General features: G+C 40.4%; 3 protein-coding genes across 3 annotated transcripts; 2 read left to right on the plus strand and 1 right to left on the minus strand.

Moving 5' to 3' along the window:
• Positions 1 to 8,679: 8,679 nt before the first annotated feature.
• On the plus strand, positions 8,680 to 14,649 carry LOC311503363 (TRIO and F-actin-binding protein-like; the record flags this gene model as incomplete). Its single annotated transcript, XM_084566030.1, has 12 exons — positions 8,680 to 8,761; positions 9,121 to 9,169; positions 9,352 to 9,420; positions 9,562 to 9,651; positions 9,868 to 9,962; positions 10,794 to 11,421; positions 11,567 to 11,801; positions 12,383 to 12,494; positions 12,650 to 12,809; positions 12,998 to 13,114; positions 14,303 to 14,389; positions 14,503 to 14,649. Exons 2-12 carry the CDS (start codon positions 9,143 to 9,145, stop codon positions 14,647 to 14,649), a joined length of 1,767 nt encoding a protein of 588 aa, XP_084422156.1. The 5' UTR covers positions 8,680 to 8,761; positions 9,121 to 9,142.
• A 175-nt stretch (positions 14,650 to 14,824) lies between these two features.
• Positions 14,825 to 16,612, minus strand: smdt1b (single-pass membrane protein with aspartate-rich tail 1b). The gene is made up of 3 exons (XM_084566042.1): positions 16,433 to 16,612; positions 15,251 to 15,409; positions 14,825 to 15,083 (listed from the first exon to the last, which is right to left on the minus strand). Exons 1-2 carry the CDS (start codon positions 16,592 to 16,594, stop codon positions 15,272 to 15,274), a joined length of 300 nt encoding a protein of 99 aa, XP_084422168.1. The 5' UTR covers positions 16,595 to 16,612; the 3' UTR covers positions 14,825 to 15,083; positions 15,251 to 15,271.
• A 984-nt stretch (positions 16,613 to 17,596) lies between these two features.
• On the plus strand, positions 17,597 to 26,031 carry LOC311507098 (putative RNA-binding protein Luc7-like 1). Its single transcript, XM_084571305.1, has 10 exons — positions 17,597 to 18,442; positions 18,880 to 18,974; positions 20,225 to 20,323; positions 20,885 to 20,995; positions 21,184 to 21,327; positions 22,388 to 22,564; positions 22,721 to 22,953; positions 23,045 to 23,074; positions 23,236 to 23,385; positions 24,301 to 26,031. Exons 1-10 carry the CDS (start codon positions 18,382 to 18,384, stop codon positions 24,536 to 24,538), a joined length of 1,338 nt encoding a protein of 445 aa, XP_084427431.1. The 5' UTR covers positions 17,597 to 18,381; the 3' UTR covers positions 24,539 to 26,031.
• Positions 26,032 to 26,382: the final 351 nt, after the last annotated feature.

Raw genomic sequence — 26,382 nt, forward strand, 5'->3', positions numbered from 1 at the left:
AGACAAGGAAAATCAAACAGTATTACAGAAAATGGAAAAACTCGATCTGATGAAGAAACAGAAAATATTCTAAAGACAATCCCATGGTATGTCTTTTTATTGGGTCAGTGCTCTTTCTACATTATGTTGCTTGCTTGTTAGTGAGTTACTGTAACGCTGCGTGGGTTCTAGATGCAACATTTGCCAAGCAACAATGTTCCCTCAACAGCCGATGTTTCCAGTTAAACAGCAAGTATTGTGTGTACACGACTTTCCATCTCGTAACCACAAGCTCACTAGTTTCATTTAAAGGCTTAGCAAACCAGCTGTTTGCCATAGCTTGAGTTCACCTAACATCTGGCAAGAAATTACAAATATATAATATTATTATTTTATTTTATTTATTTTTTGTTGTTGTTGTTTTGCAAAGTAATACATGAGAAAAAGAACAAGAATACATCCAGGGACAGTTCAGAAATGAGATGTTACATTCAAGAGTAATTTCCTGGGTTTTGTCACTGCCTCACAGCTGTAGTGGAAGGGTCACGAGTCTATTTACTGCAATGAATAACCATCTGCCGATTCGCTTAAAGACTGGTATTGTCGAAGTAACAACCAACCAAGTAACACTTTCAAAGTTCACGAATGAACACAAAATTATTAAAGATATGCACAGGAATAGGCAAAGTTATTTTTTCATGTACATGTTTTCACCTAACATGTAAAACCAAGCCCCAAAACACAAATTTTCAAATGTAATACACACTGACCAGGCATTACATTGTGACCACTGACGGGAGAAGTAAATAACATTGACCATCTTGTGATAATACAATGTTTTGCTGCTAAACTTTTGAACAGACAATACCACCCACCTAGACCAGACCAGGCACCCCCACCCCATAGCAATGACACTCCTTGATGGCAGCAGCCATCCCCAGCAGGATGCAGCCTGACACAGACACACACAAAAACCCTGTTATAGGAACAACTCAAAAAACAAATGAAAAACAGCACATAGTGTTAACCTGTCTTCCAAATTCACTATAAATTCCAAACTGATCAAGTATCTGTTTGATGCACTGGAACAAGCCTGATCCACAGAGGACCTTCCCCTCAATCCATAGCACCCAAAATAATGCAAAGATATCAGCTGTTGCTTGTGTTGCATTATTATGAGGATTTCATGTTGCATGCACTTTTCTTTTAACTCTTCTTTTTTGTGGCTGCACTGTCAGAGTACCCATCTATGCAGCAGTCGCCCACCTTCCATAAGGCATCTGTTGAGAGGGCTGTGTTTCACTTTCAAAAGATGGTGATATCTGATAGGACACACTCCGCATAATGGGCCCATGTGAGAACCAATGAAAGTCTGTTTTCTGAGAAAAGACCCCAGCGTCTAAACACCTGCACTGTCAAACAAGACCATTTCCACCGGCTGTCCAGAAACAGATCTTTCAATGAAGGATATTCCCTTGGATATTACACAATTGTAAATGTTTGTTTTTGAAAATTACGCATTTGGATCATATTGTTAAGGTACACAATTTTGTTGTGTTGTTATTTTTTATTTTTATTTCTACACCATGCGCAGGTCTAAAGGTATTCCTGCTACTGTGGTGTGTGTTTCTGTTTAGTTCACCATAATTTGTAAGCATGCTCACAAACACACTTTAAGTCTTTTTATACAGTATCTTGAGTGACATAATGGCATGACTCACTGAGAACTATTTATAGTAACAGCGCAAAGTTATTTTTTTAAGTGCTATTCTTCTACTTATATGCAATTCAAATACAGAAATCTAAAGAATTAACCTTAATCTTAAGTAATCTCTTAGAGTTTGCTTAACTGTAACTAATAAGTTTTCAATAGTTTCGATGGTGGCTGTTATTCATGTTATGCTAATGATCTATGCCTAGAGCCCACCAAGAGCCTCCAGGGAAATAATACCCCACTAGTTAAACTGAAACCAATCAATCAAAGGCTTTTTAGTTCTAAAGGGCTTGAGAATACCCAGCCAGAGGCTACAAACTACAAACTCTGCAGGATTCACATGGCGCCCCCTGCTGAAGACTATTACTGCCGCCGATTCCAGCCCAACACCTTTGACCCCTCCCGCTGCAGCTCCTGCCTGCGGCCGGATTATATGCACCTCAGCAGGACAACTGCTGCTGCACAACAGGACGGTCTACAGGAGTCGGTATGTAGTAGATGTAATTCTGTGAAACTAACCACATTATCTAACAAGGATTAGAAATGTTTTATTTATTTATTTTTTGCTTTTTTTTTTTGCAGTTCTCAAGTGATCCCATGTACTCTGTACTTATATGGAAATTTATATTTATATTTAAATATATATATATTACAAGTGGGGGGGGCTTCTGTAATTCATAAAAAAAAAAAATACTCTCAGGGACAGTGACACTAACAACATTGTACAATGTTGCAATCATGGTGTCTATGGTGACATGTTAAATGAATAAATTACAGGGGGCTGACTAGACATTGCAACATTGCATTAAACAATTGATTTCTGAGGTTTAACTCAGTACAACCAGTAACCACTTGCAGTTTCAGTGCAAAACTCTCCTAAAATCCTTAATTACATAGTCTCTCATGTAGGACTTCATCAATCTTTCATAGAAAAGGAACCATGTTTCTGGGGATTTCTTCCTATTGTCGAAGACCAGCACTGTAACATTTGTGATTTTGACAGTTAAATTCTTTGCAGCCATGGAAAGTATTACACCTGCAATGAAAGGAAACTACGCAAGCACCATGTGCTTCCTCCACAATTTTGTCTCTGCTCCTTGGTTGTGTGGAATTTGAGTGAGTTTTTTTTTGTTTTTTTTTTGGCTCCTGGAACAGGCTGCATAAGTTAGGGTGACTTCAGAGCCAGGTTTATGTGTCCACTACATATATACACTTATATGATATTTATTAATACACATGAGGTTAAGGGCTTCTGACCTTCAGGATCAAGTGTTTTTCAGTGACGTGTCATTAATGTGTTTAATAGGTGTGATAAAATTTCTCCAAGGTGATGATGTCAACCTATAACACCACAATCACCAAGTGAAACTACTGTGGAGGTGCAGGAGACGGATAATACAACAAGGTGGCATTTGATTCTGTATCATTATTAATTCAAGCTCATGGCAATCCTCAGGGAATGGGTTGTAATCTGATATCCCACACATGACACATGTCAAGTCAAGTCAAGTCACGTTTATTTATATAGAAAAAATATAAATAAATATGTGACTGTACATACGTGGCTGTTGCACAAATATTGTAATACGTGGCTATTGCACAAATATTGTGAACATGCAACAGTGCTTCACTGAAATTAAAGTGTACAGTGGAATATCATTGAGAAACTTGTTTAATCAATCATCTATGACGCTAATGTAGAATTTATTATGATCTGAAAACAAAACAAAACCCTTTACATATCCATACACCTGCATCCAGTTGAGAGATGGCTACAGGGACCAAGAAACTGCATGTTGATGAGAGGTAGAACTTAAAGAGGGGTCAAGATAAAGAAGAGCAAGAAGGCAGAAAGACGCTGAGTGGGTGGTTCTGGCAATGCAAAAGCACTAGCGCAATGAAATAATGATGAGCATGACCAGAGACTAGCTTGAGTTACGTCCTGTGCAGTCTAAATGTACTGGCCCTTGTGCAACGAACGGAGGACGGTGGCTGCAAAGCCTTGACAGTAGATTTGACTGAAGGACAGCAAGCAGTCACGGTAAGTGTAATATGTGTTCATGTTTACACTTGGGATGTTACCTGTCTGTATATATATATATATAAAGAATATCTATCGACCACCTTATTCTGTCAGACACTCACAACAACTGTATTTTTTTGTACCAAGAACCTCAAAAGAAATTGGTAAACGTGCCTTCAAACACAAAGCTCCTTTTGACTGGAATAACTTACCGCCATCCATTAGATCTGTTGCTTCTTTCCATCTGTTCAAGACTTCACTAATGTCCTTGTTTCAGACCCGATGTTGCTGTTATTAACTTAACTTTTCTTTGTAAATAATTTCTATTCTGCTCTTACGATGGGGTTGGGGTATGGTGGGTTGGGCGGAAGGGAATTTGGAGCCAATGTAAGCACCTTAAGTGTATGTCTTGTGTTGTGCTTATGTGACTGTATTGTACTGTTTGTTTGTATCAGTGTTTAGGACCCCCTGGAAGACGAGATGATACATCTCAAGGGGTTATCCTCTAATAAATTTGAATTTGAAATTTGAATATTAGTGTCCAAAGGGTAAGTTTAGTTTGTGAGTTTAGGTTAGTTGTTTCTTCTTTAAAATGTATAGGCGCCAGCAATCATGTAGCTACTGTCAAAATCTGCCAGGGTCATAATGTGGTGCAAGTGACACAGCGTCATGATCAAATGTGAAATATGTTGATGCCAAGCTGGAAAATAAAAATGCAACTATCTAATTTACAAAATCAAGCACAACGGCAACTGTCTCAATTAACAACTTGACATTTATGACTCTTATAATTCTGATCTAAATAACATGATTTTTTGAGCACTTAAAACTTAAGTGTCTTTCTGTAATCCACGAATCAGGATGCAGATGATGATAGTTGCGCACTGTCTGAGGTGACCACAAGTTCGAGTAGTGATGACATCAGTGGTGGTTGGACCTACGAGTGGAGTCTGGTACACAGCCTGAGTCCTGAGTGGGAACTTAATATCTGTGACACTGACACACAATCCAGGTGACTGTATCCTATAGCCTGAATTTAGAAACCACTTTTTACCAAGAACCAACCTTTATATTCAGGAGCTATCTCCGAGTAGCACTGAATATTCAGGTCAGGGACATACATTTGTATAACAATTACTTAGTGGTAGAGCAAATAATGAAAAGGCATCCTGTACCTACCGTATCACCAACTTATTATCATCATATCTGACACATACTGTATCTAAGGGGCCAAGATTTTTGTGTTAAACCACTGACTGTGATCTTGTTCAAGCAGCTCTCTAAATCAGTTGGACTGTTTAGCAAGGGACAGAGCCCTCAGTTCAGAAAGGGCTGATGTGGCCCAGAGAGAAATGACACGACTTGACCCCTCTCCCCCCCGAGGTACTGAAAGCTCCTGGATGGATGAAAGGAGGGGCAGGGACCGGTCCCGCAGGACATCAGGTCAGTCACAGACAAATACTAGGCCTACATCTTCAAATGTACAGCATAAAACCAGTGCCAAAGAAATGTCATTTGGTATGTTTCTGCTCATGAGCTCTTCTGTGCTTCATATTAAGTCATTTATCACAGGCCTGTATAATTTTCAGAGTCAAGAGAATTCAGGGGTCAAGAGAGTGGCTACTTTTCTCCAGATAGAAAAAGTGATACTGAGCGGCAGATGGATGAGGCCAAAAAACAACAGCATCGTTACTACGAAAGAGGACATCCCCTCCCAAGCAATTATGTTCCTGAGCCGAAAGCCTGCGTCCCCTACAGAAATGTCAACCTCGGAGTGCCTTCCCAGAGAAGAAACCCAGAGACGTTTATGCAGGAAACTTGGAGAAGTGAATCACCACAGAGGTACACGTACCATTCCAACTTTAGACAAGGAGCTGACTCACAGATGAATTCCCCAACACGTCACAGCTCTGTGAGCCCAGATCGCTACAAGTCAACTAAATCTCCTATGGGACCTCGGAGAGGGAGCTCCCTCTCAAGGAGTCAGGCTCAGTCTCATGCTTCCTCTCATGGCTCTTCTCAGCTTCCATCACATGCTCCTTCTCGTCATACATCAGGCCGGTCCAGTCCATCCCGCAGGAGAGGGTCTATTGCTCCACGCACCCCCTCACCCTCTAGGGCCACCCCTTCACACAGGAGCACAGACCCGTTCCTTTTAGAAAATGGTGACTATGACGTTCTAAAGAGATCCAGACGAGAGTTGAGGAGTCCATCTCAAGCTTCAAACAAGCACAGTTTGGACTCAGAAAAACTATACAGGAATCTGGAGTCTATCTCCCGCAGAGGCTCCTCTGCCATTCAGCAAAACTCATATGAAGGATATCAAGCCTCACCACGAACAAGAACAGCTCTTAACAGCTCCGTCAACACTCGAACACACAACAGTCGTGAAGCATCACCATCCAGGAATGGCTACAGTACTTATAGCCACACACCACAAAAGGAGGCCTATTCCATAGAAAGTAGACTGAGTCCTTCTCGAGGCTCTTGGCAGGGGTCCTCACACTCTTTACTCAGCCTCCCACCCTCACATGGTTCCTCTTCATCGAGGCAGGGTGCAGACTCTCGGGTCCTTAATGGGTCTCTGTCACATGTTGCAACCACAGAAACTGATAAGTACAATGAGGGGAATGACACGGTCAGCGGTGACAGAAGCAGGAGCAACATTAGACGAGGCATGGAGGCCCTGCTGATCTCTGAACCCAAAAAGGCCGCTGTAGAAATTGAGGAGGTATGTATATCAGTCAGTGAAGATTCATGGGGTCATTCAGGTCATAGTATGTCTTCAACAAATCTATAACAAAGTTCTTCTGGACTTGTTTTAGTTTTCTTAAATACATTTCCCTAGTCATTCAAGTGGTTTCTGCACTTCAGAATAGATGATAAATTCTTTTGGCTATCGTGATCAGGTGACTCTTTGTAGTGAAAATTGCCAATTATTGGTTGGGTGGTCATAAAATTGACTCATATTCCTGTGTCCCTCTGGATAAATAGAATTAGAGAGATGACATAAAATCATAACTTTTGGGTTCCCCAAAATCCCACTGACATTTACAACTAATAATAAAAAGACAGCCTTGAAACACAGTTTGTCTCCATAGCATATATCTCGTTTGATATGTTAAATAGTAAGTACAGTAATCCATGGGATCTATTGATTTTGCTGTGCCCACAAATTAATTATTAAAATTACAAACATTTACATTTCTTACAGCAAAGGCTGCAGTGGAAGAAGACCATCTTATTTTCATTTGACTTTACTTCGAATTGCTATTGTGAATGTTGGTGTGAATTATAGGGGCGGACAGCACAGTGGTGTGGTGGTTAGCACTGATGCCTCACAGCAAGAAGGTTCTGGGTTTGAATCTATCGCCTTTCTGTGTGGAGTCTGCATGGGTTCTCTCTGGGTACCCCAGGTTCCTCCCACCGTGGTGATTCTAAATTGGCCATAGGTGTGAGTGTGAATGGTTGTCTGTCTATCTGTGTTAGCCCTGCGATAGACCGCCGACCTGTCCGGGGTGTACCTCGGTATAGGTATACCTAGTTGGGATAGGTTCCAGCGTCTCTGCAACCCAGGACAAGCGGTTCCTAGTTAGTGTCAATATGGCAAAGAAAAACATTCTAACTCTTTGTTCAGTCAGAGGTGTTTGTTCTTCTCCAAGTGTTCAGTCCTTGAATTAAGATCCAATCTGGGCTATCCGACCGCAACATAAGCATAAAGGTGGTCATGAGACATGACATTTCAATCATAAACATGGTAGCAAGCAGTGTTAAAGCCTCAGAGCTGCTCTTATGTTTTGTGCCATTCTCTGTATCACCTGTCATATAAAATGTTGAATGAATTTGAGGTTGGGATGACCATTGACGACTACATAGTGCTGGCTGACATTCCAAAGATCCAGCTGGAGTCAGAAGAAGAATATCCAGGCCTGAGGCGGCGGAACCAGAGTCCCAGCCCATGCAGGAACCAGAGACTCAGTTCATACAGGTTGGTGGTGTGATATAATGTTGTGTATCAGTGTTGGATATAAATATACTCTTCATCACTAGTGTACATACAATATGTTTCAGCAGGTTAAAATATTTGTAAAAGTGTAGCAAGTAGAAAAGTCTTTGAAGTTATCCATAGTTGTGAGCCTACAGTGTGTTTATGTGTATGTCAAAGATTTAAACACGTTTATTCAGTTTGTCTATACCTTAATTTGGTTGTGAAGGTATCAAGATGAAATAGATGTCTACAGTTCAAGGCTTGAGCCAGATGAGAGGGGAAGAGGCAGAGAGAGAGGGAGAGACAGGCGAGAGAAATGTCGGGACTCTGAGAACGGAAGGTCGTTTCGAAGACAGTCAACAGCATCTCTTCATGCACAGGTAGATACAATACCTGTAGACATACTGTATTTACCACAAATAACTGTGTTGGAGCTAACAGATGCATCCTTCTCTGTTCATTCCATCATAGTCCTCAGACAATCAAAATGGAAAGCACAGATGTTCAAGGGTGAAGGAGCGAGCTCCTGAATGTCCGCAAACGCAGGTCAGCACAGTCTCATGACTTCCTGCATCTGAAGAAATCACAAGAATGTTTAGCTGAAAAATAAGTCTCTCACACGTTCATTCTAAAGTAGCTCCAAAATGTTTATTTCAGCTGTTTTTACCTCAGGTGCCCCTTTCACAGAAGCACCTTGCAGGAAAAAGCCTTTGCTTCACACTCTAGTTTTAGGGCAGCATGTTCATGTAATTTATCGTCTTTATTAATACATTCTACAATGGTTTTAGCTGATGCTTCCTGCAGCATCAGGACAGTTTCGTAATAATGAGAACAGCTGAGTCCATGTATCCCGAAAAATAGATGACCACTAAATGAAATATTAAAACGTTTTACCTTCTTTCTCTTCTGAGAAGTTCACACGCCCTCACCCTACATTTCCATCTATAACAGTGAGAGCAATGTGATGACACTGACTTCCTCTCTGTGCTTCACGACACATTTTCAATTTCTCCATTTTTCTTTCTCACAATAAATGTTGGACACAACATCATGCATGGTGAGTGTTTTCTATTATTTTGTGCTAAAATGCTCGAATAGCACCTGCTTGCTTTCAATACATTCTAATTATGTTTAATCAGTTCCTCTATCTTTTATTTCCCTCTATTTTAATTATAGTTGGCTGAAGTAGTCATTGTCCTTTTACAAAGTTACCATTTTACAACATATTTTCCATTTTACATAGTTTACTGTCCTGCCTGCCTTTCAAAGCGTGCCTCAGAATTGTGTACTTATCTCATAAAGACACATTTGTCTGTTACTGACAGTTTCCGTTTCCTCCAGTTTCACAATCAAGCGTGAGACCCAAGCCACAAGAAAATTCTTTCAAACAGTGTGCTTATAATACTGTAATTGCAGATGTTGTTACTTGAAGGGGTGGATGTCCAGACTAGATAAAGATGGCAAGGTAAGCGGGTGTTCTTTTAAATTTTACTCTGCCGTTTTGAAAAGGAAGTTGTAGTCATTGTCTGTGCTGATTCCTGCAGTAACCACAATTTCAAACAACCTGACAGACAACGCACGACATGTTTAAAGTGTGTGAGCCACCAGTTTATGTATTGCCGTTTGTGCTTTCTGTGTTTTTCATAGTGGAAGAAACACTGGTTTGTTCTGGGTGACACTTCGCTGAAGTACTACAGAGACTCAGAGGCTGAGGAGGTATGACATATATTCTGTGTATCTCCCTGTTTTCAAATAACAGGTTTTGTGCAGGTTTCTGACAAGTTTCCAGAAGATTGTACTACAGTATTCAGCTTTGTTTAACTTGATTAAATGTAAACTTTTCTGTCTGTGCTGCAGTCAGATGATCTGGACGGAGAGATTGTCCTGACATCCTGTTTGAGTGTTTCAGACTGTGACATAGACAAGAGCTATGGACTCCAAATACAAGTATGTGTTTACTGCACTTGTGTTTTGCTCATTGTGTTGTACAGTAGACAAACGGACAGTCTGACACCACCCTTGGCCCATTTTCACAAACCAGACAATTTTATGTTTTGCTGCTTCCTGTTTAGCAGTGTGTGTGCGTGTGTGCGGGTGTGTGTGTGTGTGTGCGTGTGTGTGTATGCGTATTCATATGTATGTGTGTCCTTTGATCTCCTCCAGACAAAAAAAGCAGTGTTCACTCTCTCTGCTATGACGTCCAGAATTCAGCAGAACTGGGTGAAGTTGCTAAAGCAGGCCATCGAGGACAACACACAGTGAGTTGGAGTTTACAGTGAAGAGGAAGTAATTAGGTCCTTAACTTAAAAATAAAAATAGCTATATCACACTCACACTCAATGACAGGCGCTAAAATGAAAATGCTACTTAAACAAAAGAACAGCATTAGCAATAATAAAGCGCTCAGATCACATTGCTACAGAGTAGCTATGTATATGGCTGTAACATTATGGTGTAGTTTGTAGAGCTGGATCTGATTTCAAGAACTGTATATGTTGCTGAGGTAATAAAGGTGTAAGAGGGTAAGCTCTGCTCCTTTTAACTCTTATATTTGTCTTTTTGTATCTTAGCCATTCAACAGTGTCACCTTAACCATGGCAAATACCCAGTGTGTCAAGAAATGTTTAAATCTGTATACACACATAACTAACCATGGAGGGTGACCAAGCCAATAGAGAATATGTTTGAATTACTACCATTTTTAATCACATTTACTAATTTTCAAGCCACTTGATTACTGCCATTGGACCTAACTATATCTATAAATAAGGAATAACATCAGAAAATCATAAACTAAACCTTCATTTAACCCTGAAAACAATTTAAAGGTTGAAGAAAATACTCCCTAATCTGCAGACAGAAATCACAATTAAAGCAGTATTAAAGGAATCTGTTATCATTTTAATTATTATCAATAATTATGTGATGCTTATCATGTCAGAATACACTGAGATCCTCAGTCTCTTTAGGAACACTGTGAAGAAATACAGACAAAGTGACTGGGTGGTCAGTCTGTTGTTAACCCCCTCTCTCGTCTGTCTTCGGATGTGTAACTCTAGCCTTGTGTGTTTCCCTCTCTCCGACCTCAGCCAATCAGAACCCGGCAGCAAGAAAGAGAACCCCTGCTCTCAGAGACCGTTGTCATGCCAACCCCCTGTTCGTGTCACCTGCAGGGACTCGGGCTATGAACCTGCCACTTCCACCTTCACCACCACGGCTGCAAACTCCCACCAGGCTGACCACCACCACCAAACAGTAGACGAAGACCCTCCAGCCAGTCAGAGAGAAGAAGGCGAGGGCTGGGACCGCGAGCAAGCAAAGCGACTGGAGGAGAGGAACAAATGGTTTGAGGAGGGGGTCTCCTTCAGTGAGATGGGAAGCAGGTGGGACTCCATGGAACTGAAAAAGGGGAGTGTACCTTTGCCTGTTATTGAAACCACGGACACTGAGGTCAGCAGGAAGTGGGCAGAATTTGAGTCACTGTCATTTAGGGACCTGAGCGCCCAGTTTCTTATTGGAGCTGAAGCTTATCAGCCAAGCACCCAGCAGGTGTCAGAGTCCTTAAGTGGCTCCCAGAATTATCACTCAAACAATGAAGAGGCTAAACAATCTGCCACCAGTCCACAAAATGATGTATCAGACTCAAAAGAGGCTCTGCCACCTGTAAATGGTGCCCACATCATTCAAACTAATACAGCTGGAGCTCTCCAAAAGGAGGTAAGAAAGACCTGCAAGACTCTCCATTCAAAATGTTTACAAATGATGAGCAGAAACACTTATGAATCATTATTTAAAGTGTTTTCAGAGAAACAGAAATAAGCAATGTACATGTCAATATTTCCCTTCCCGTTTGATCTCCCAGGCCGCATCGCTTCGAAAGCAGGTGGAGAGCATAAAGAGGGAACGGGCAGCCATGGGAATAGAGGTGGAGAGCCCCTGTGGCCCTGGGGCCCCCTGTAAAGCCCAACTGGAAGCCATGGAAGTAGCCCATAGGAAAGCACTGCGGGAGCTGCAGGAGAAACATAGCAGGGAGATGAAGGAGCTGGAAGAACAGAAACATAGGATAGTACAGGAGAAGAGCCAGGCAGCAGCTAAAGGTAAACCAGGAGGTATCAAGCTACAGTATATTAAAATACATTTCTGAACCACAATTCACAACAACAACAACAGCAACAATTTTTCTTTATTTTTTCTACTTTAAAAGCCATATCATAAGATTAGATTCTTCATTCTTTTACCTTACAATAGCACACCAATCCAGTTATTCGGTCAACTTTGAAATTCACCGTGTGGTAATAACTGGTTGTTATCAATATCTGGATTTAAGTACTGTATCTAGAAAACAAGATTAATGGCTTTAACTAAGCCATTAAGCTTCTTAAGCCAAGCAGATAAATTACTTTGGAGTTGGAAAATATTTCACCCTTTCTCTGCTATGGATAAGAATCTGGTGAAAAGTATTTAATGGAGGCATACTTTAGTGTTTGAACAAGTAAAAACTGTGGCAAATAAACCAATCACACATATAATTTTTTTTGTTTATAGGAAGTCATCTCTGCTTCTTTCATTTAGAATCTACACTTTTTCTAATTGTATTTATTTAAAAATGTTGTGCAACTCTCTTGATAATGACTGTGTTGTTTTAAATGCTATGCAAATAATTACCTTTTCATCAAAGATATGGAAGCACTAAGAGCCGCTCACAGAGAGGCGCTGGACAGAGAGATGGAGAAAGCCATGAGGTTGTCTGGTGGAGCAGCACTTATGGACTCTTCACACAGAGGGTGCATGTGAGTTTATTATAGTCTCTGTTATTATTATGTTGACAACAGCAACTTCTTCTCACGAGCTCTCGCTGCAGGCCGAGAACTCTGTACACTCCATGACCCTTTGTATGCTGGTGCATTATAGTTTACTCCAGAACTTGTGTGTTTGTGCGTGTCAGGCCCCAAGCAGACATCTTGCACAGTGAGTTGGATGTGCTGACAGAACACTTCTCTGAGAAGTGCCTGCAGCTGAGCCGCACTGAGCAGCACAGCAAGGGCAGAGAGACTGAGCTGGGCTGCAAGGAGAGAGAGCTAGAGCAGCTCCGGAGAGAGAACCAGGTTTCTGCGCATGCCTTGTTTGATTTAATGCTTTAATACAAAACTGTATCACCTTCTAAAAATGGAGATGTTTCGCATAGTACTATCTTCTACAAGGTTACATCTTAGTATAAGCTAAAAAATGAACAACAATACAAGCTCACAGCATTTCTTTGAAACATAATTTAAGCTAGAAATCTCTTTTTCAGGAGCTTAAGGCCAAACTGGCGGAGGAGATCAGCCGAATGCGTTGTTTCATTACAGGTCACAGGAGGCTGGATGTAGTATCTCGTTGCAACACAGAGTGTACTGCATCAGAATTAGAGGTAATATAGTGATTTGTTATGTAGTCTCTTTACATCGATATGAAAGAAGAGGATACTAGAAATTCTTTCCTCTTGCTTCATTCCAACCCAGCTTTACGTATTTGCACCTGGAATTTTAGCTTGGGAGCCACAGAGGCTGAAGGCATTGTGTACTGCTTTTTCTTTCCAGTAATGAGTCCTTGCAGCTGCACCATCGCCTGTTCCTATTGTTTTATTTTTTCTAGTGGCCTCATTGTGTTACACATGTAGCTGGATGAATTCTAGTGTAGCACATACTGCCATCTACTGGCTGAACAAAAGCACACGTTTCTCATCTAACACATCTCTCATTCATTTATTTTCTGTAACTGCTTGTCCCCCAATGACAGGACAGAGGCAGGGTACACCCTGGACAGGTCTCCAGTCTATCGCAGGGCTAACACAAAGAGACAAACAACCATTCACACTCACACATACGGCCAATTTAGAATCATCAATTAACCTAACAAGCATGTCTTTGGACAGTGGGAGGAAGCCGGAGTACCCGCAGAGAACCCACGCAGGCACAGGGAGAACATGCAAACTCCACAAAGAAATCTAAAACCAAAAATGAATCTAAAACCAGCAGTGGCTTTTCATTCTATTGAATAAATGCAGATTTTAAATTGGCCGTAGGTGTGAGTGTGAGTGTGAATGGTTGTCTGCCTCTCTGTGTTAGGCTGGCGACCTGTCCAGGGTGTACCCCACCTCTCGCCCAATGACAGCTGGGATAGGCTCCAGCAGACCCCGTGACCCTTAACAGGAACAAGCGGTTACAGAAGATGAATGAATGAATGAATGAATGAATGAATAAATACAGTCTATTTGTCAATTGATTATTTGACTGATGGGGAAAAAAATCAATTGGCAATTCTGTTTGGTGTCTGGTTTCTCTGGTTCCAGCCTCTAAAATGTTCAAATTTGATACTTTTCGGTTTAAACTCAATATCATTGTCATGTGGATTGTGGATCCAACACATTTCACTACTTTAAAGGTTGCTACCACTGCTACCAATTCAGATTTTGCAGTCAGAAACTATTAGAATATCTCTATCTGGTTAAATTTGCTTATTTCATCTTTTTTATTTTATACAACTTTTCTCTACATATATTTTGGCCCCATTTTGTTTAATTTGTACAGCTTTTTACAGATCATACTTTGACTTTCAGATGCAGCTAAGAGCGAAAGAAAACGAGGTGCAATATCTTAAAAAGGAAATCAGCTGTCTACAAAATGAAGTGCAATCTCTTACCAAGGTATGCTTTATGGTCTTGCATCAAGCTATAACTGCATGTTATACATTTACAACAATTTAAACGGACGTCTCTCCTTGACTTTAATTTGTCTTCCCCGTTTGCCCTCACTCTAGGAGAAAGAAGCAGCTTATGAGCGTTTTAAGGAAGCGTATGTGGAGCTGAATGACATGAGGGGTCGTAGCCAGTTGGAGGTGGGCTCCCTCAACGAACACTTGAGACTGACCAACGCTGCACTTCAGGAGGGAAAAAGATACACCTGACCAATGAGGACAAACTTAAAAAATGTATTTTGGGGCACAAAGGCAGCAAGCAAATGTTAGAGATTTACAAAATATAACACCATTACAACAAGAATAATATATTTTGTCATCACTGGATATGCCTTTGAAGAAAAAGTTATTGCAACTATTAACTGTGGAGATTAAATACCAACGCATGTTTTCCATATTGACTGTTTATTGCATTGGCACACACAAACATGCAAACAAGAGTCAAAGACATAACTAGTAGTTTTGATAGCCTCACATGATATTCGGTTTCGGATCAATTATTTTGGTGAAAACAAGACAGATATGAGAGAAGAGAGGAAGGAGATGGGTGGAGGTAGAGGGGTGTATTTGGAAGTCAAAATGCCCCATCTTCCCAATCTTCCTTGTGTTGGCTGGTTTGCTTTCAGTCAATACTGCAAAGCACCCTGTTGATGTAAATAATAAAAATCTGTTAGGAGTTATCATCTTTGGACACATGCCATGAACTGCAAACCTTTAACATGCACCTGACACACCCTACACAAAGGATAAGGTTGTGCAAAAGGTCAAGTTGTGTAAAGATGGCATAAGGTGGGGCTGATGTACACTTTACCATAAATTTTCTCAAGATTACTCAGTCGTCGTCATCGTCATCCTCAGGGACAAAGATGTCGTGCTCCTCCAAGAGGGCAGCAAAGTTCTTGCTGATCAGAGTTCCCACATACAGGAAAGGCACCACCACTACTGTCATGCGGATAAGCCCAAAAGACGTCTGCAAAAATCAAGTGACACGAAGACACAAGTCAAGATACCCTGAGAAACCTCAGTTTGTTTGGTTTAATACAGCAAAAATATGTTATTAGTACCCTACAGAAAAGTATTTCCCAAATATTGTGATTTGCATTTGTATATATGCATAGGTTCAAAACCTATTATTTGCTATCATATTTAGTTAGAGGTGTTTTGAACAAAAGCACAATATGAACTGACATGACTGTGCCTTAACAGTGGATCCTGCTTTGCTAACTAACATCGAGATGAAGGGGTTACCAAGGCTGAAAGCCATGATTGCAGGCACGGTGTATATTTTGGAAGAATTCACGTAAAATGATGAATTATAAGAAGATAAGAATACGGTTATAATGAAGGAAAGATACAAAAAAATAAAAAATTAAATACTGCAGAAAAAGTGCAAGGAATCTGGTGTTTTTAGCGCTTGCTAAGTAATGCCGCTTTCAATACTTAATTTGTATAATTTACAGTTTATTATTAAATTTGACCCTTCTTTGGCCTTTGGATGAGCTTTCCTGCTACAACTAGAGATCCAGTGAAGGAAAGGCAAGGTGTATTTATTGTGAGAGACTTAAATAGTTTAACATATAATCTCAGTTCCATAAAATTCCTTGGTTTACTGTGGACCTTCAGTAGCTATATCGTTTCTCCTACCACTTCGACATTTCCTGCCTGACAAAAACACACACCGAGACTTGTAATCTTTAGGTCAAATTACTACTTGCCCAGCTAAACAATCTCCTAATTATACGATATTTCAAATACCTATATGAAATGTCATCTTGAAACAGGAATGTGAGTAAAATTGATCAAATTGGGTAATTACTTCCTACTACCTCTACAATTGTATAAACATGTGTTCATTGGCTGGTATGACCAAAAAGGTGCGTTTTCTGCCTTCTCATTGGTCAGAGCTGGTGTCAATCAGAATTAAAGCCTGCCCACTATGTTAGTCATATTTCTTGTTGGCTAGCTCGCCTTAAACAAAGAAGAAAAAACTCACTTTATCCGGTTTGGGTAAGATTGCACCGGACGCCGTGGATACTGCTGTCCTGCATTGGGTCGTCCTGGAAATGTGTGATGATTTCAAGCTGGGGTTACGGGTCAGTATTGCCGCATTTCTGGCGGAAGACCGCAGCGGTAGCCGCAGCAGAGTCGTCGCCATTTTTCCAGTATAGAAGATATGGGTGGGACTGGGATGACTTTTATGGGCGTGACTTTTCTTTCGACAGACAAACGTATGCTACAAAATAATTTATTTCTGTTTCCAAAAATGTTTAAAACGATATTTACAATAAATTGGGACAGTGGTACTCATTGGTGTTCGTTTGTTTAACATGTACAGTCCAAAGTAAATAAAATTAAATGTTTTGTTCTTTTTAGTTATATGTCAAATCAATGTGTTGTTTGAATATGTAAAACTATATAGTCAACGACGCAGTTTATTTAAATCAATGTATGTTATATTTGAATAGAATGATCAGTAACTTGTTTTTGTTGTGAATATCCTCACCCTCTACACTTATCAAGCATAGTCCATGTTTAACTTAGATTGTTTTCATTATGTAATAGTTAAAATTAATGCCTACTATTATACCAGTCCTGCATAGAATTTTAGCCTTATGATTGTTACAATGTCCAGTTTATGTTGAAACGGCGTAAGAAAGGTGGTAATTCATCTATATGATCATTTTAGAGGATGTAGCATGTGGTGCGATTGAATTGTGGCTAGATTAAATTAAACATTAAAGTGTTTCTGTTATCTAACCGAGCCCTCTCACTAAAATGGGGTTGTCAGAATAAAAGAAAACGTGTCAGTACAACACAATATCATGAGATAAGATGGTTTTATTTGTCACATGCACTGTTATACATAGTACAATGCACAGTGAAATGTATTTTTTTTTTTACCTGCAGCCAGTCGTAAAAGTAATACAGTAAAATAGTAGTAATAATTGCACATTCAATAGCACTACAAACCACAGTCTCCAAAATGAAAACACAGTTGAATCAACAGCTCTCTTAGTTATTTAAAACAAATGCTGAATAACATAAGCTTCATGAAGATAAGATTTAGTACAGGACTGCTATAGACTGCATTCGTTTTTACTAGTGTACCAAATGAATTGGCAAGTGAGTGTATATAAACTCACCAAATGAACTGGTTAATGTTACAATATAGAAGAAATATAAAAAGTAACCAAAAAAACTCCACCAACACGTCACCCCATGTGCAAATGGATTTGTATGACATTTACTATTTCAGCCATAGTTTCTGTGTACAGAAACGTGCTAACAACACTAGTGTGTTGTTACGTTTATACGTTCACAAACATTGACTGTTCACAAAACGTATAAAAGTTGACTTGGTTTACTTCCGTGTTTAGAATTCCAGTCTTGTGATAGAGCGGTATACTATACCGTCACCAAAGCAGCGCGAGAGGCGGGCTGTTGCACCTCGAGACGGAAGATCTAGGGCGCGCTTCGCGGTGACGCGCACGGAGGGGAACTTGGAAGACGGAAGAGAGGACGTGAAGAAACTTGAGAACTTGTAGCTGAGCGGCAAGAAATACATTTAGATAGTATGTAAGGGCTGTTAATTATTTCTATACAGCTTTAGTTAGGTCCTGTCTTCACTCCGCTGTTGCCACACGGCCAGAGGACTCCAGCAGTTCTCAAATAGACATTGCACTTGCTCAACCAACCCGGAGCCATCCACCGTTACAAAGTCCCCTTTAGCCTCTGTTAAAGTGGAACAGTAACCAGTAAATTGAACTAACGTTACACACATTCAGCTTGCTGGCTCAGAGGGACTCGGACGTTTCCTAATTTTTGGAAAAGTTGTCTGTGTTGGTGTTGGAGGAGCCAACGAGGCCTGCAGTTGAGGAGGCTGCATGTGTGAAGACCACTGCTGGCGAGGAGTGACTCACATCGTTAGCTAAACACTCAAACATGTCGGCCCAGGCACAGATGCGAGCAATGCTGGACCAGCTCATGGGGACGGGGAGAGACGGTGAGCGTGGCTCTATGTGTTGGAGATTAGTGATGACAAAAATTTGGACAGGAGTTTGTGATTGTTGCTAGCATTAGCCGTTAAGCTAACCAGTCTGCCAGACAGCGACAGAGGCATGCTTCACCAAACTAGCTAGCTAACATGAGGATAGCTAGCCGGCTAGCTACCTGTTGTATTTCAGTTTACCTGGCAAGTTATTTATTTACGTACATATTTTACAAAACACTCCACAACAGCATGCGTTTTATTGGTTGCCCAGTTTGTTAGGAATCAGTCTTAGTAGCAAATGTTCGGCTTCATTTTTATATGCTATTGCAAACAATTAATCTTTACAGTAATTAGTCATACATATTTTTAAGGTCTGGCTCACATATCTCATAACTCTGCAGGATAAGATTGCACTACTCATGTCTTTGTGATGTTCTGTATTTCTGTAGGTGACACCATGCGGCAGCGAATCAAGTTCACAGATGAGCGAGTCTGCAAAAGTCACCTTTTGGATTCATGTCCTCATGACATTCTGTCAGGCACCGTGAGTATACTGTTCACATACACATTTGTACAAAGAGAGTATTATCATACACAGTGCAGACAGAAAACACAAAGACAGCTGTTTTGATTGGTTTAGGGTCTAGTCCATCAAGTAGATTTCTCATTTCGTGAATTTAAGGAAGTGCAATGATTATTCAGCCAATAAATATGCAGACGCATTAATCTAAGAAACAAGTGACACACAAGAGACCTATGACACCATCGTATTCGACAAGATCCCCCTCCTCCATCCTCTTGTAAGTGTCTCTGGCCTTGAGTTGTGTTTTTCCTGTGGAGCGCCATACTACATCTGTTGTTGTGGTCTCATCAACCAGCCCAGTCGTCATGGCCTGCAGTTACCCACTCCTACTTGAATGAACAATTCTCCAACCTGTCTTTGATGCCTCTTATATTCTCAAACTGTCATGTAACATTATCAGCTCTATGTTGTATATGTATCATCATCATTTTCTATATGTACGCTTTAGTCAGATGTATGCATCTATGACAGATGTATGTTTATCTCGTTTCTCCTATCCGTTCTCTTCTCTCTTCTTTGTCTCTACCCGGCTGGCCTTAGGCGGATGGGTCCCTCAATATGAGCTGGGTTCTTGGATTTTGTAAAGCGTCTTGAGGCAATTTGTGTGTTTTAAAAAAAAAAAAAAAAAAAAAATGACTCATAGTCTTGAGATTTAAACATTCATTCATTTTCTATAACCGCTTGGGGGGCTGGAGCACATCCCAGCTGTCATTGGACGAGAGGCGGGGTACACCCTGGACAAGCTACCAGTCCATCACAGGGCTAACACAAACAATCATTCACGCTTACTTACGGCCAATTTAGAGTCACCAGTTAACCTGACATCTCTTGTTCCCTATGATACATAGAACCTATTTAAGTACACTGACAGCAATGTATAACTGGTAATATATGTATGTGCACACAAGGCAAAATAAAGCTAGATGTAATTGTTTTGATCTCATCACCACTATCCCATTTTAAATCTAATGTGCTGGGCGATAGAGCCAGTTACTCTCCCCTGCTGTATATAATCAGATAGAAACAGTCAATCAAAGATTTGGCATTGCTATGCTGGAACAGTTTCAATTATATGTCCTAATTCGATGTCCATGACGGCATTTTAACTTCAGGGAATTGTTAACATGGCAATTGAAAACAAATATGAAGAGAAGAAACAGACCTAAGAAGCAGACCTATGTAATACATCAATGCCTTTCTGATTCCTTCAGAGGATGGACCTGGGAGAGTGTATCAAAGTCCACGACTTGGCCCTCAGAGCAGACTACGAGATCGCCTCTAAGGAACAAGAGTACTTCTTTGAGCTTGATGTAAGTTGTGCATGTATACACACGCCCATCGACATACTATTATGTATGGATGTCCAGATATTAATTACTACTTTGTGTGATTCTGATGTGCTCAATTATGGCATGCATACCCATCCATAGATGTTTTTTTTTTTTTTTTTAAAAAACAAAGAAACTCTAATTGCTGAGTTCAGATGGAAAGAAAATAAATCACAGTTGTCTGTTAATGTATGTTTATAGAATTACTAGGAATGCTTGCATTACTGGGAACCTCGTGGTAATGTCATGCCACTAACTGTCATATTTATCTAATAAAAACATTATTTCTTTGAATGTCAGCAAATCAATTTTTTAGCTCTACCATTGTGTTGTGTTTACATGAGGTATTTGTATTGTAATGACATTGGAGAGGTTCCAGTGTACTAGTGTGTAAACACAGGGTCACTCGTAGGACATAGCTCACAAACTTGCATGCACTTTAGGTAGGCCGATTAAGCAGCTGGATTCTCCAGCAATATATTACACTTTCTTAAGAATCCTATAGTTATATGACTCGATTGTCTCACTGTTGTTTTTTCACAGGCTGCTGAACATCTTCAGTCTTTCATCGCTGACTGTGACCGCCGAACTGAGCTGGCCAAGAAGAGACTAGCCGAGACGCAGGATGAGATCAGCGCTGAAGTGGCTGCAAAGGTAACAAATTCACCGTTGACATTGTTAGTTTGATTTAGTGTAAGGGTTTCATGATTTCTGTCCTCTTTATTACAGTTTGATTAATCTACAGGGAAAACTGCCAATTCACATTAGGAATCTGTGCAACGTAACTTTCTTTAACTCGGTGCTTACTGTTTTGTTAAGAATGTTTCTTCTACCTTGCAAAGGCTGAACGTGTCCATGAACTGAACGAAGAGATCGGGAAGCTGTTGGCCCGGGCGGAGCAGCTTGGGGGCGAGGGCAACGTAGATGAGGCACAGCAGCTGCTGGAAAAGGTTGAGAAGACAAGGGCTTTAAAGAAAGAGGCAGAGGTCAGAAATGTTTTACTTACTTCGTGTGACAGTGTTTTTTTGTTTTTACTCCTATGTCAGTAGCCAGACTGGGGGCGTGGTTACTCTTAGGTAAGGTTCAATATATGGTTTACTGGTGATAAGGACTTGAAAGACTTCAGCTTTTTTAAATTCGACTAATGTGGTGAAAGTCGAGTCAACGACGACATAGTCACACATAAAAACGCAGTAGACAGTAATGCTTTGCAACAAAGAAATCTATATTCTTGACCTTAAAAACATATGCTACGGAAACCTTTCTGCAAGGTAATTGAAGCTTGAACATGGGCTACTGTCGGCCACACCATAAACACCGTCAGTCTGACACTTCTGATATGCGGCTCTCACTCGGCAAAAACAAAAGAAAACACACCCGACAACCGCAGCAACTATGTCAACTAATTGAACACAACAGAACTGAACATAAACACATAAGCTTATCAGTCAGTACTGGGCGCTACAAATATGTATAGCCTATATAAATTGGCATCGTCAATAGCGCTTAATGATACTTCACAGCGTGTTGTAAGATAGTGTTGCCAGGCTAATAAAAAATAATAATAATAATAATAATGCGTTATATCGCCATAGCCTTTTTCGAGTATAGCATGTTAAGGTCTGCTAACTTTTTTTAAACAATTAAATTCACCAGCAATTTGTTGATGTGCAACCCAATTCTCTGTGTTAGCGCAGGTCACTTAGTTAAAGACCTGTGCTAGAAATGAACTGACTGTCGTTGAGAGGATTGGACCGTTCCTCTGCTAGCGTTAGCAGATGAAGTATTTTCACACACTTGATGAACCGCTGCTAGTTTGCCCACTGGGTTCTTCACCTGTCTTCTCAGAGGCGTCTGTATTGTTATTGTCATGGATCAGTGACTAGTCGACTTCCTGCTTAAAGCGTCGTGGCACAGCAGTAAAGTCGATTAGTCAACTAGTCAGTGCAACCCCTACTGGTGATTTTTGTACTCTGTACAGTGTAAAATTTTGCTAACCTCCCAAGGAGCGCATGAAGTTTGATAAGAAAATTTTTCTTCTTGCAGGATGTGTACAGGAACTCAATGCCAGCCTCCAGCTTTCAACAACAAAAACTACGGGTGTGTGAGGTGTGCTCCGCCTACTTGGGTCTGCATGACAACGATCGGCGCCTGGCCGACCACTTTGGGGGCAAACTGCACCTCGGTTTTATTGAAATCCGTGAGAAGCTTGAAAAGCTAAGGGTAAGGATACCTTGAAAGCAGTATATACACCAGAAGAGCTGTATAAGGATTGATATGTATGACCCATGACAACTTTATCAGTTAAATTTAGGAGAAATTGCAGTTATCGAGGTTCTCCTGTCTGAGCCCTGTTTGTTTATTTATTCTTTAATCCAGAAAGCTGTTGTAGAGAAACAAGAAAGAATGCGAGTGAGAAGACGAGAGGAACGCGAAAGAGAAGATGAAAGAGAGCGACAGTGGGAGATAGAACGAGAAAGGGAGAAGGACCGAGAGCGAGAAAGGGAGAAGGACCGAGAGCGAGAAAGGGAGAAGGACCGAGAACGAGAACGAGAAAGGGAGAAGGACCGAGAGCGAGAATGGGAGAGAGAACGAGACAGGGAACGGAGGAGGTAATAAAACTCCACTATTACTGTGTACAGTGAGTAATAGTGTGTCATGTCAGTAATCTGGAAACACTTTGTGTGTGTGTTTCTGTCTAAGGTCAAGATCTAAAAGCGGAGACCGATACAGGTATGTCAGATCTGTACAGAATGACTTAATAAGTTTGTTTTTGGCTGCTGCATTGGGTGTAATTTACAAACTAAATATAACCCCTGCTACAGCATCAAGTGTTTATCTGGGAATCTATGCAGTGCAGCCATCGATATGAAAATCTGTTTTTCTCCATCTAGAGATGGAGGCAGTTCGTCCTCCCATCGTTCTAGGCGCCACCATTCCTCACGTTCTAGAGAAGAAGGTGGCGATCGGGAGAGGGAGAGGAAACATCGACACAAGGACAGACATCGCTCACGCTCCCACTCTCACAGACACAAAAGGAAGAGGTGTGGATTTTAAGTATCAATATATGTAAAGTCATTAGGGTAGGATAGGATTACTGGCCTGACAGTGCACTTCACTAAGGCAGTCAACCATATGCAAGTCACATTATTTAACCAGTGATGCATATGAGCAGGTTGCTGCTAAACTCTGTGTATATGTATTAGGGGTTGTACAGACTATTTGACTAGTCGACTTCACTGCTGTGACATGATCCTTTAAGCATCGTGTCGACTAGTCACTGATCATGTGACAACAACAACATAGACGCTTCCAGGAATAAAGGTGATGAGCCCAGTGGGTCATTGCAGCAAACTAGAAGCGAAATATGCAAGTCATACAATTACAACAAAAGTACTACTGCAATGCACATTCATCTGAAAAGGCATCCACTAACGCTTGAAGAGGAACGGTCCAAATCCTCTCCACAGCAATCAATTAACAACTTCACCAAACGCTCTGCTATAACAGAGATATATAGAGGAGGCTGCAAATTAACAATTTGACTGTAAAAGTTATTAGACCTTATCATTCATTAATACACAGGATTAGATGTTACAATCCCTTGTGCTAAGACCCCAGGCAAAACACATTTAGAGGCCCTGTCCAACTGAGAACCCTAACAAACCTACAGTCATGAGATATGACGATTTTATATATATGTATATATATATATATATATGTGTGTGTGTATATATATGTGTATATATATATATAATCGTGCACAATCTCACAGCAGGAAGGAAGGACCTGCGGTAACGCTCCTCCACACACACACACACACACACACATGTATATAGATAGATAGATAGATAGCCAGATAATAGCTATAGATGGATAGAAGCAAAGTGATTCAAGTCCTTGTTTCAGAATTACAACAATTTGTTGCTGTATGTTTTTTTGATTTTTTTTTTTCTCAGATCCTCCAGAGACAGATCTTCTCACACCCAGGATGGAGAGCAGTCACTGTCCATGGAGAGATGGAGAGAGGGTACAGGGGAAGGACTGCGGGAGGACAGAACTGAGTATGGGAACTGGGAGGACAGGGAGAGGTCCGTCTCCCCGGACATATCCAAGGGCAAGGAACGAGAGAGATCCCTATCATACGAGCGGGACCGGCGCTCCAGCTCTGAGGAGCGAGAATCTGGGGAGATTTGAATAGGAGGAGATGTCTCCACAGTCTCTGATTTGGATATATTGTTGAGTAAAAGGAGCATGAAGAGATGACAGTGCTGGTGCGAATGTATGTGTGTATGGATTTTTGTATGTGTGTTCATGTTTAAAGAGGGACATTAGCCAGGGTGGTTGGTGGGGATGAGGGAACGACTTCAGTAGTGGCACTCAAGGAAACATGCAAACCAACTTTTATAAAACTGTTTGAGGATAGGCTGACCTGGAAGCAGTATGGTCATCATTTTATTTTCACAGTGATAAGTGAAAAGACAGTGGCCCTACTTTAAGTCTATTTTTATTTTACTCACATGAAGTTATTTTTTTATCTTTAGTTGGACCTTTGATGTTAAAACTCTTTTCTTCTGTTTCATTAGAAATCTCATCAGTTTCAGTAACTGGGTTCATTGATGCGGCATAGCTGTCACCACAATGCTTGAAATGAGCTGTGAATAACAGAAGGCGCTTCTAATTTTTCTGTTTTTATTTGCTGCCTTCAAGATTTCTCAGTCTCATTTGGCAAATCTGACATCTACACCCTTTAAGATGCAGTGATGAGCTTGTACTTTTAAAATAATCGCGCTCTTCCTACTGAAGGGAGGGAAATATTTCTACTCAGATCCCGACATGTGAAGGTATAAAGATGACATATTTACACTGATACCTTGCTGTGATACTCCCTGGACATGGGTAGGTAGGGGCTCTGCTTTGCTGTGTCACTATTAAGTGAATAAAATGTTCTGCTTCAATTGTGTGTGCATATTACTCTACCTTTTTCTTTTTTACAGCATGATCTGATCAGATGAAGCATTTTATTTATGAAACTGCAGCAACATCAAAAGTTTAGTGTCCAGTGCTGGCCCTTTCTCCCTCCTTTCAGCTGTACTTATGTACTTAGTTATCATTTTCTTTGGTACCCCTGTATAATCTGATGCCATCCAGTGAACAAAAAACAAATTCTTTGTACTTTTAACCCTGTCATGCAAATATTAACTGAGCTCACAATAAGGGGTGCTGGATTATTCAGTAGTGTTTCTAATAGCCTTGCCTGACTTGGTATGTAAATGAGAATGAAAAGTAGTAACTGGTCTAAATATATACTCTAGCACAACAGACCTTTGAATGTGGACTTCAATAACGCACATATAATTTAACATTTTCACTTATGGCCTTTGGTAAAGATGGATGTTACAGTAGAGTTGTGTTGGATTGCATTAGATTATGTACCCAATAATATAAAAGAAAAACCACTTTAATTATACTGTTTTTAATGATTGAACATTGGGTAGAAAACATAAATGTTCATATTTCTGTGATGATTCGCAGTCAGACTGGAGCTGTTTTGTTTTTCTTGAAGTTATATCACCACTTGGATGAGTTACTTCCGAGGAATGAGTCTTGGATTTCCTTTAAGAAAACCCAAGCAAGTCCAGTTGTCTTTGTTTTAGATCTATAAATCATTATTGCAGCTTTACTATAGCAAAAATAGATATACATGGACTGTATACCCTCACTTGTCACTTATTAGGCACATTAGCAAATTAACAACACATTAACAAAATAGTCTAAGCTGGTGAAGTGAAACGAGAAAAAATAAACATAAAAAAATAACAAAAAAATAAAAAATTGGTGTGTGCACATGTATTCAGCCTCATTGTTATGAAGCCTCTAAAGTGCTGTTGAAAACAAATTACCTTTAGAAGTTACATAATTAGTGAAATAAAGTCCACCTGTGTGCAATCTAAGTGTCACATGGTCTATCAGTATATAAACACCTTTTCTGAAAGGCCTCAGAGCAAGAGGCATGACTAACCTAATCAAATCATTCTGTG

This window comes from Chelon labrosus (genome assembly GCF_963514085.1).
Source record: "Chelon labrosus genome assembly, chromosome: 2".
NCBI classification, from domain to species: domain Eukaryota; kingdom Metazoa; phylum Chordata; class Actinopteri; order Mugiliformes; family Mugilidae; genus Chelon; species Chelon labrosus.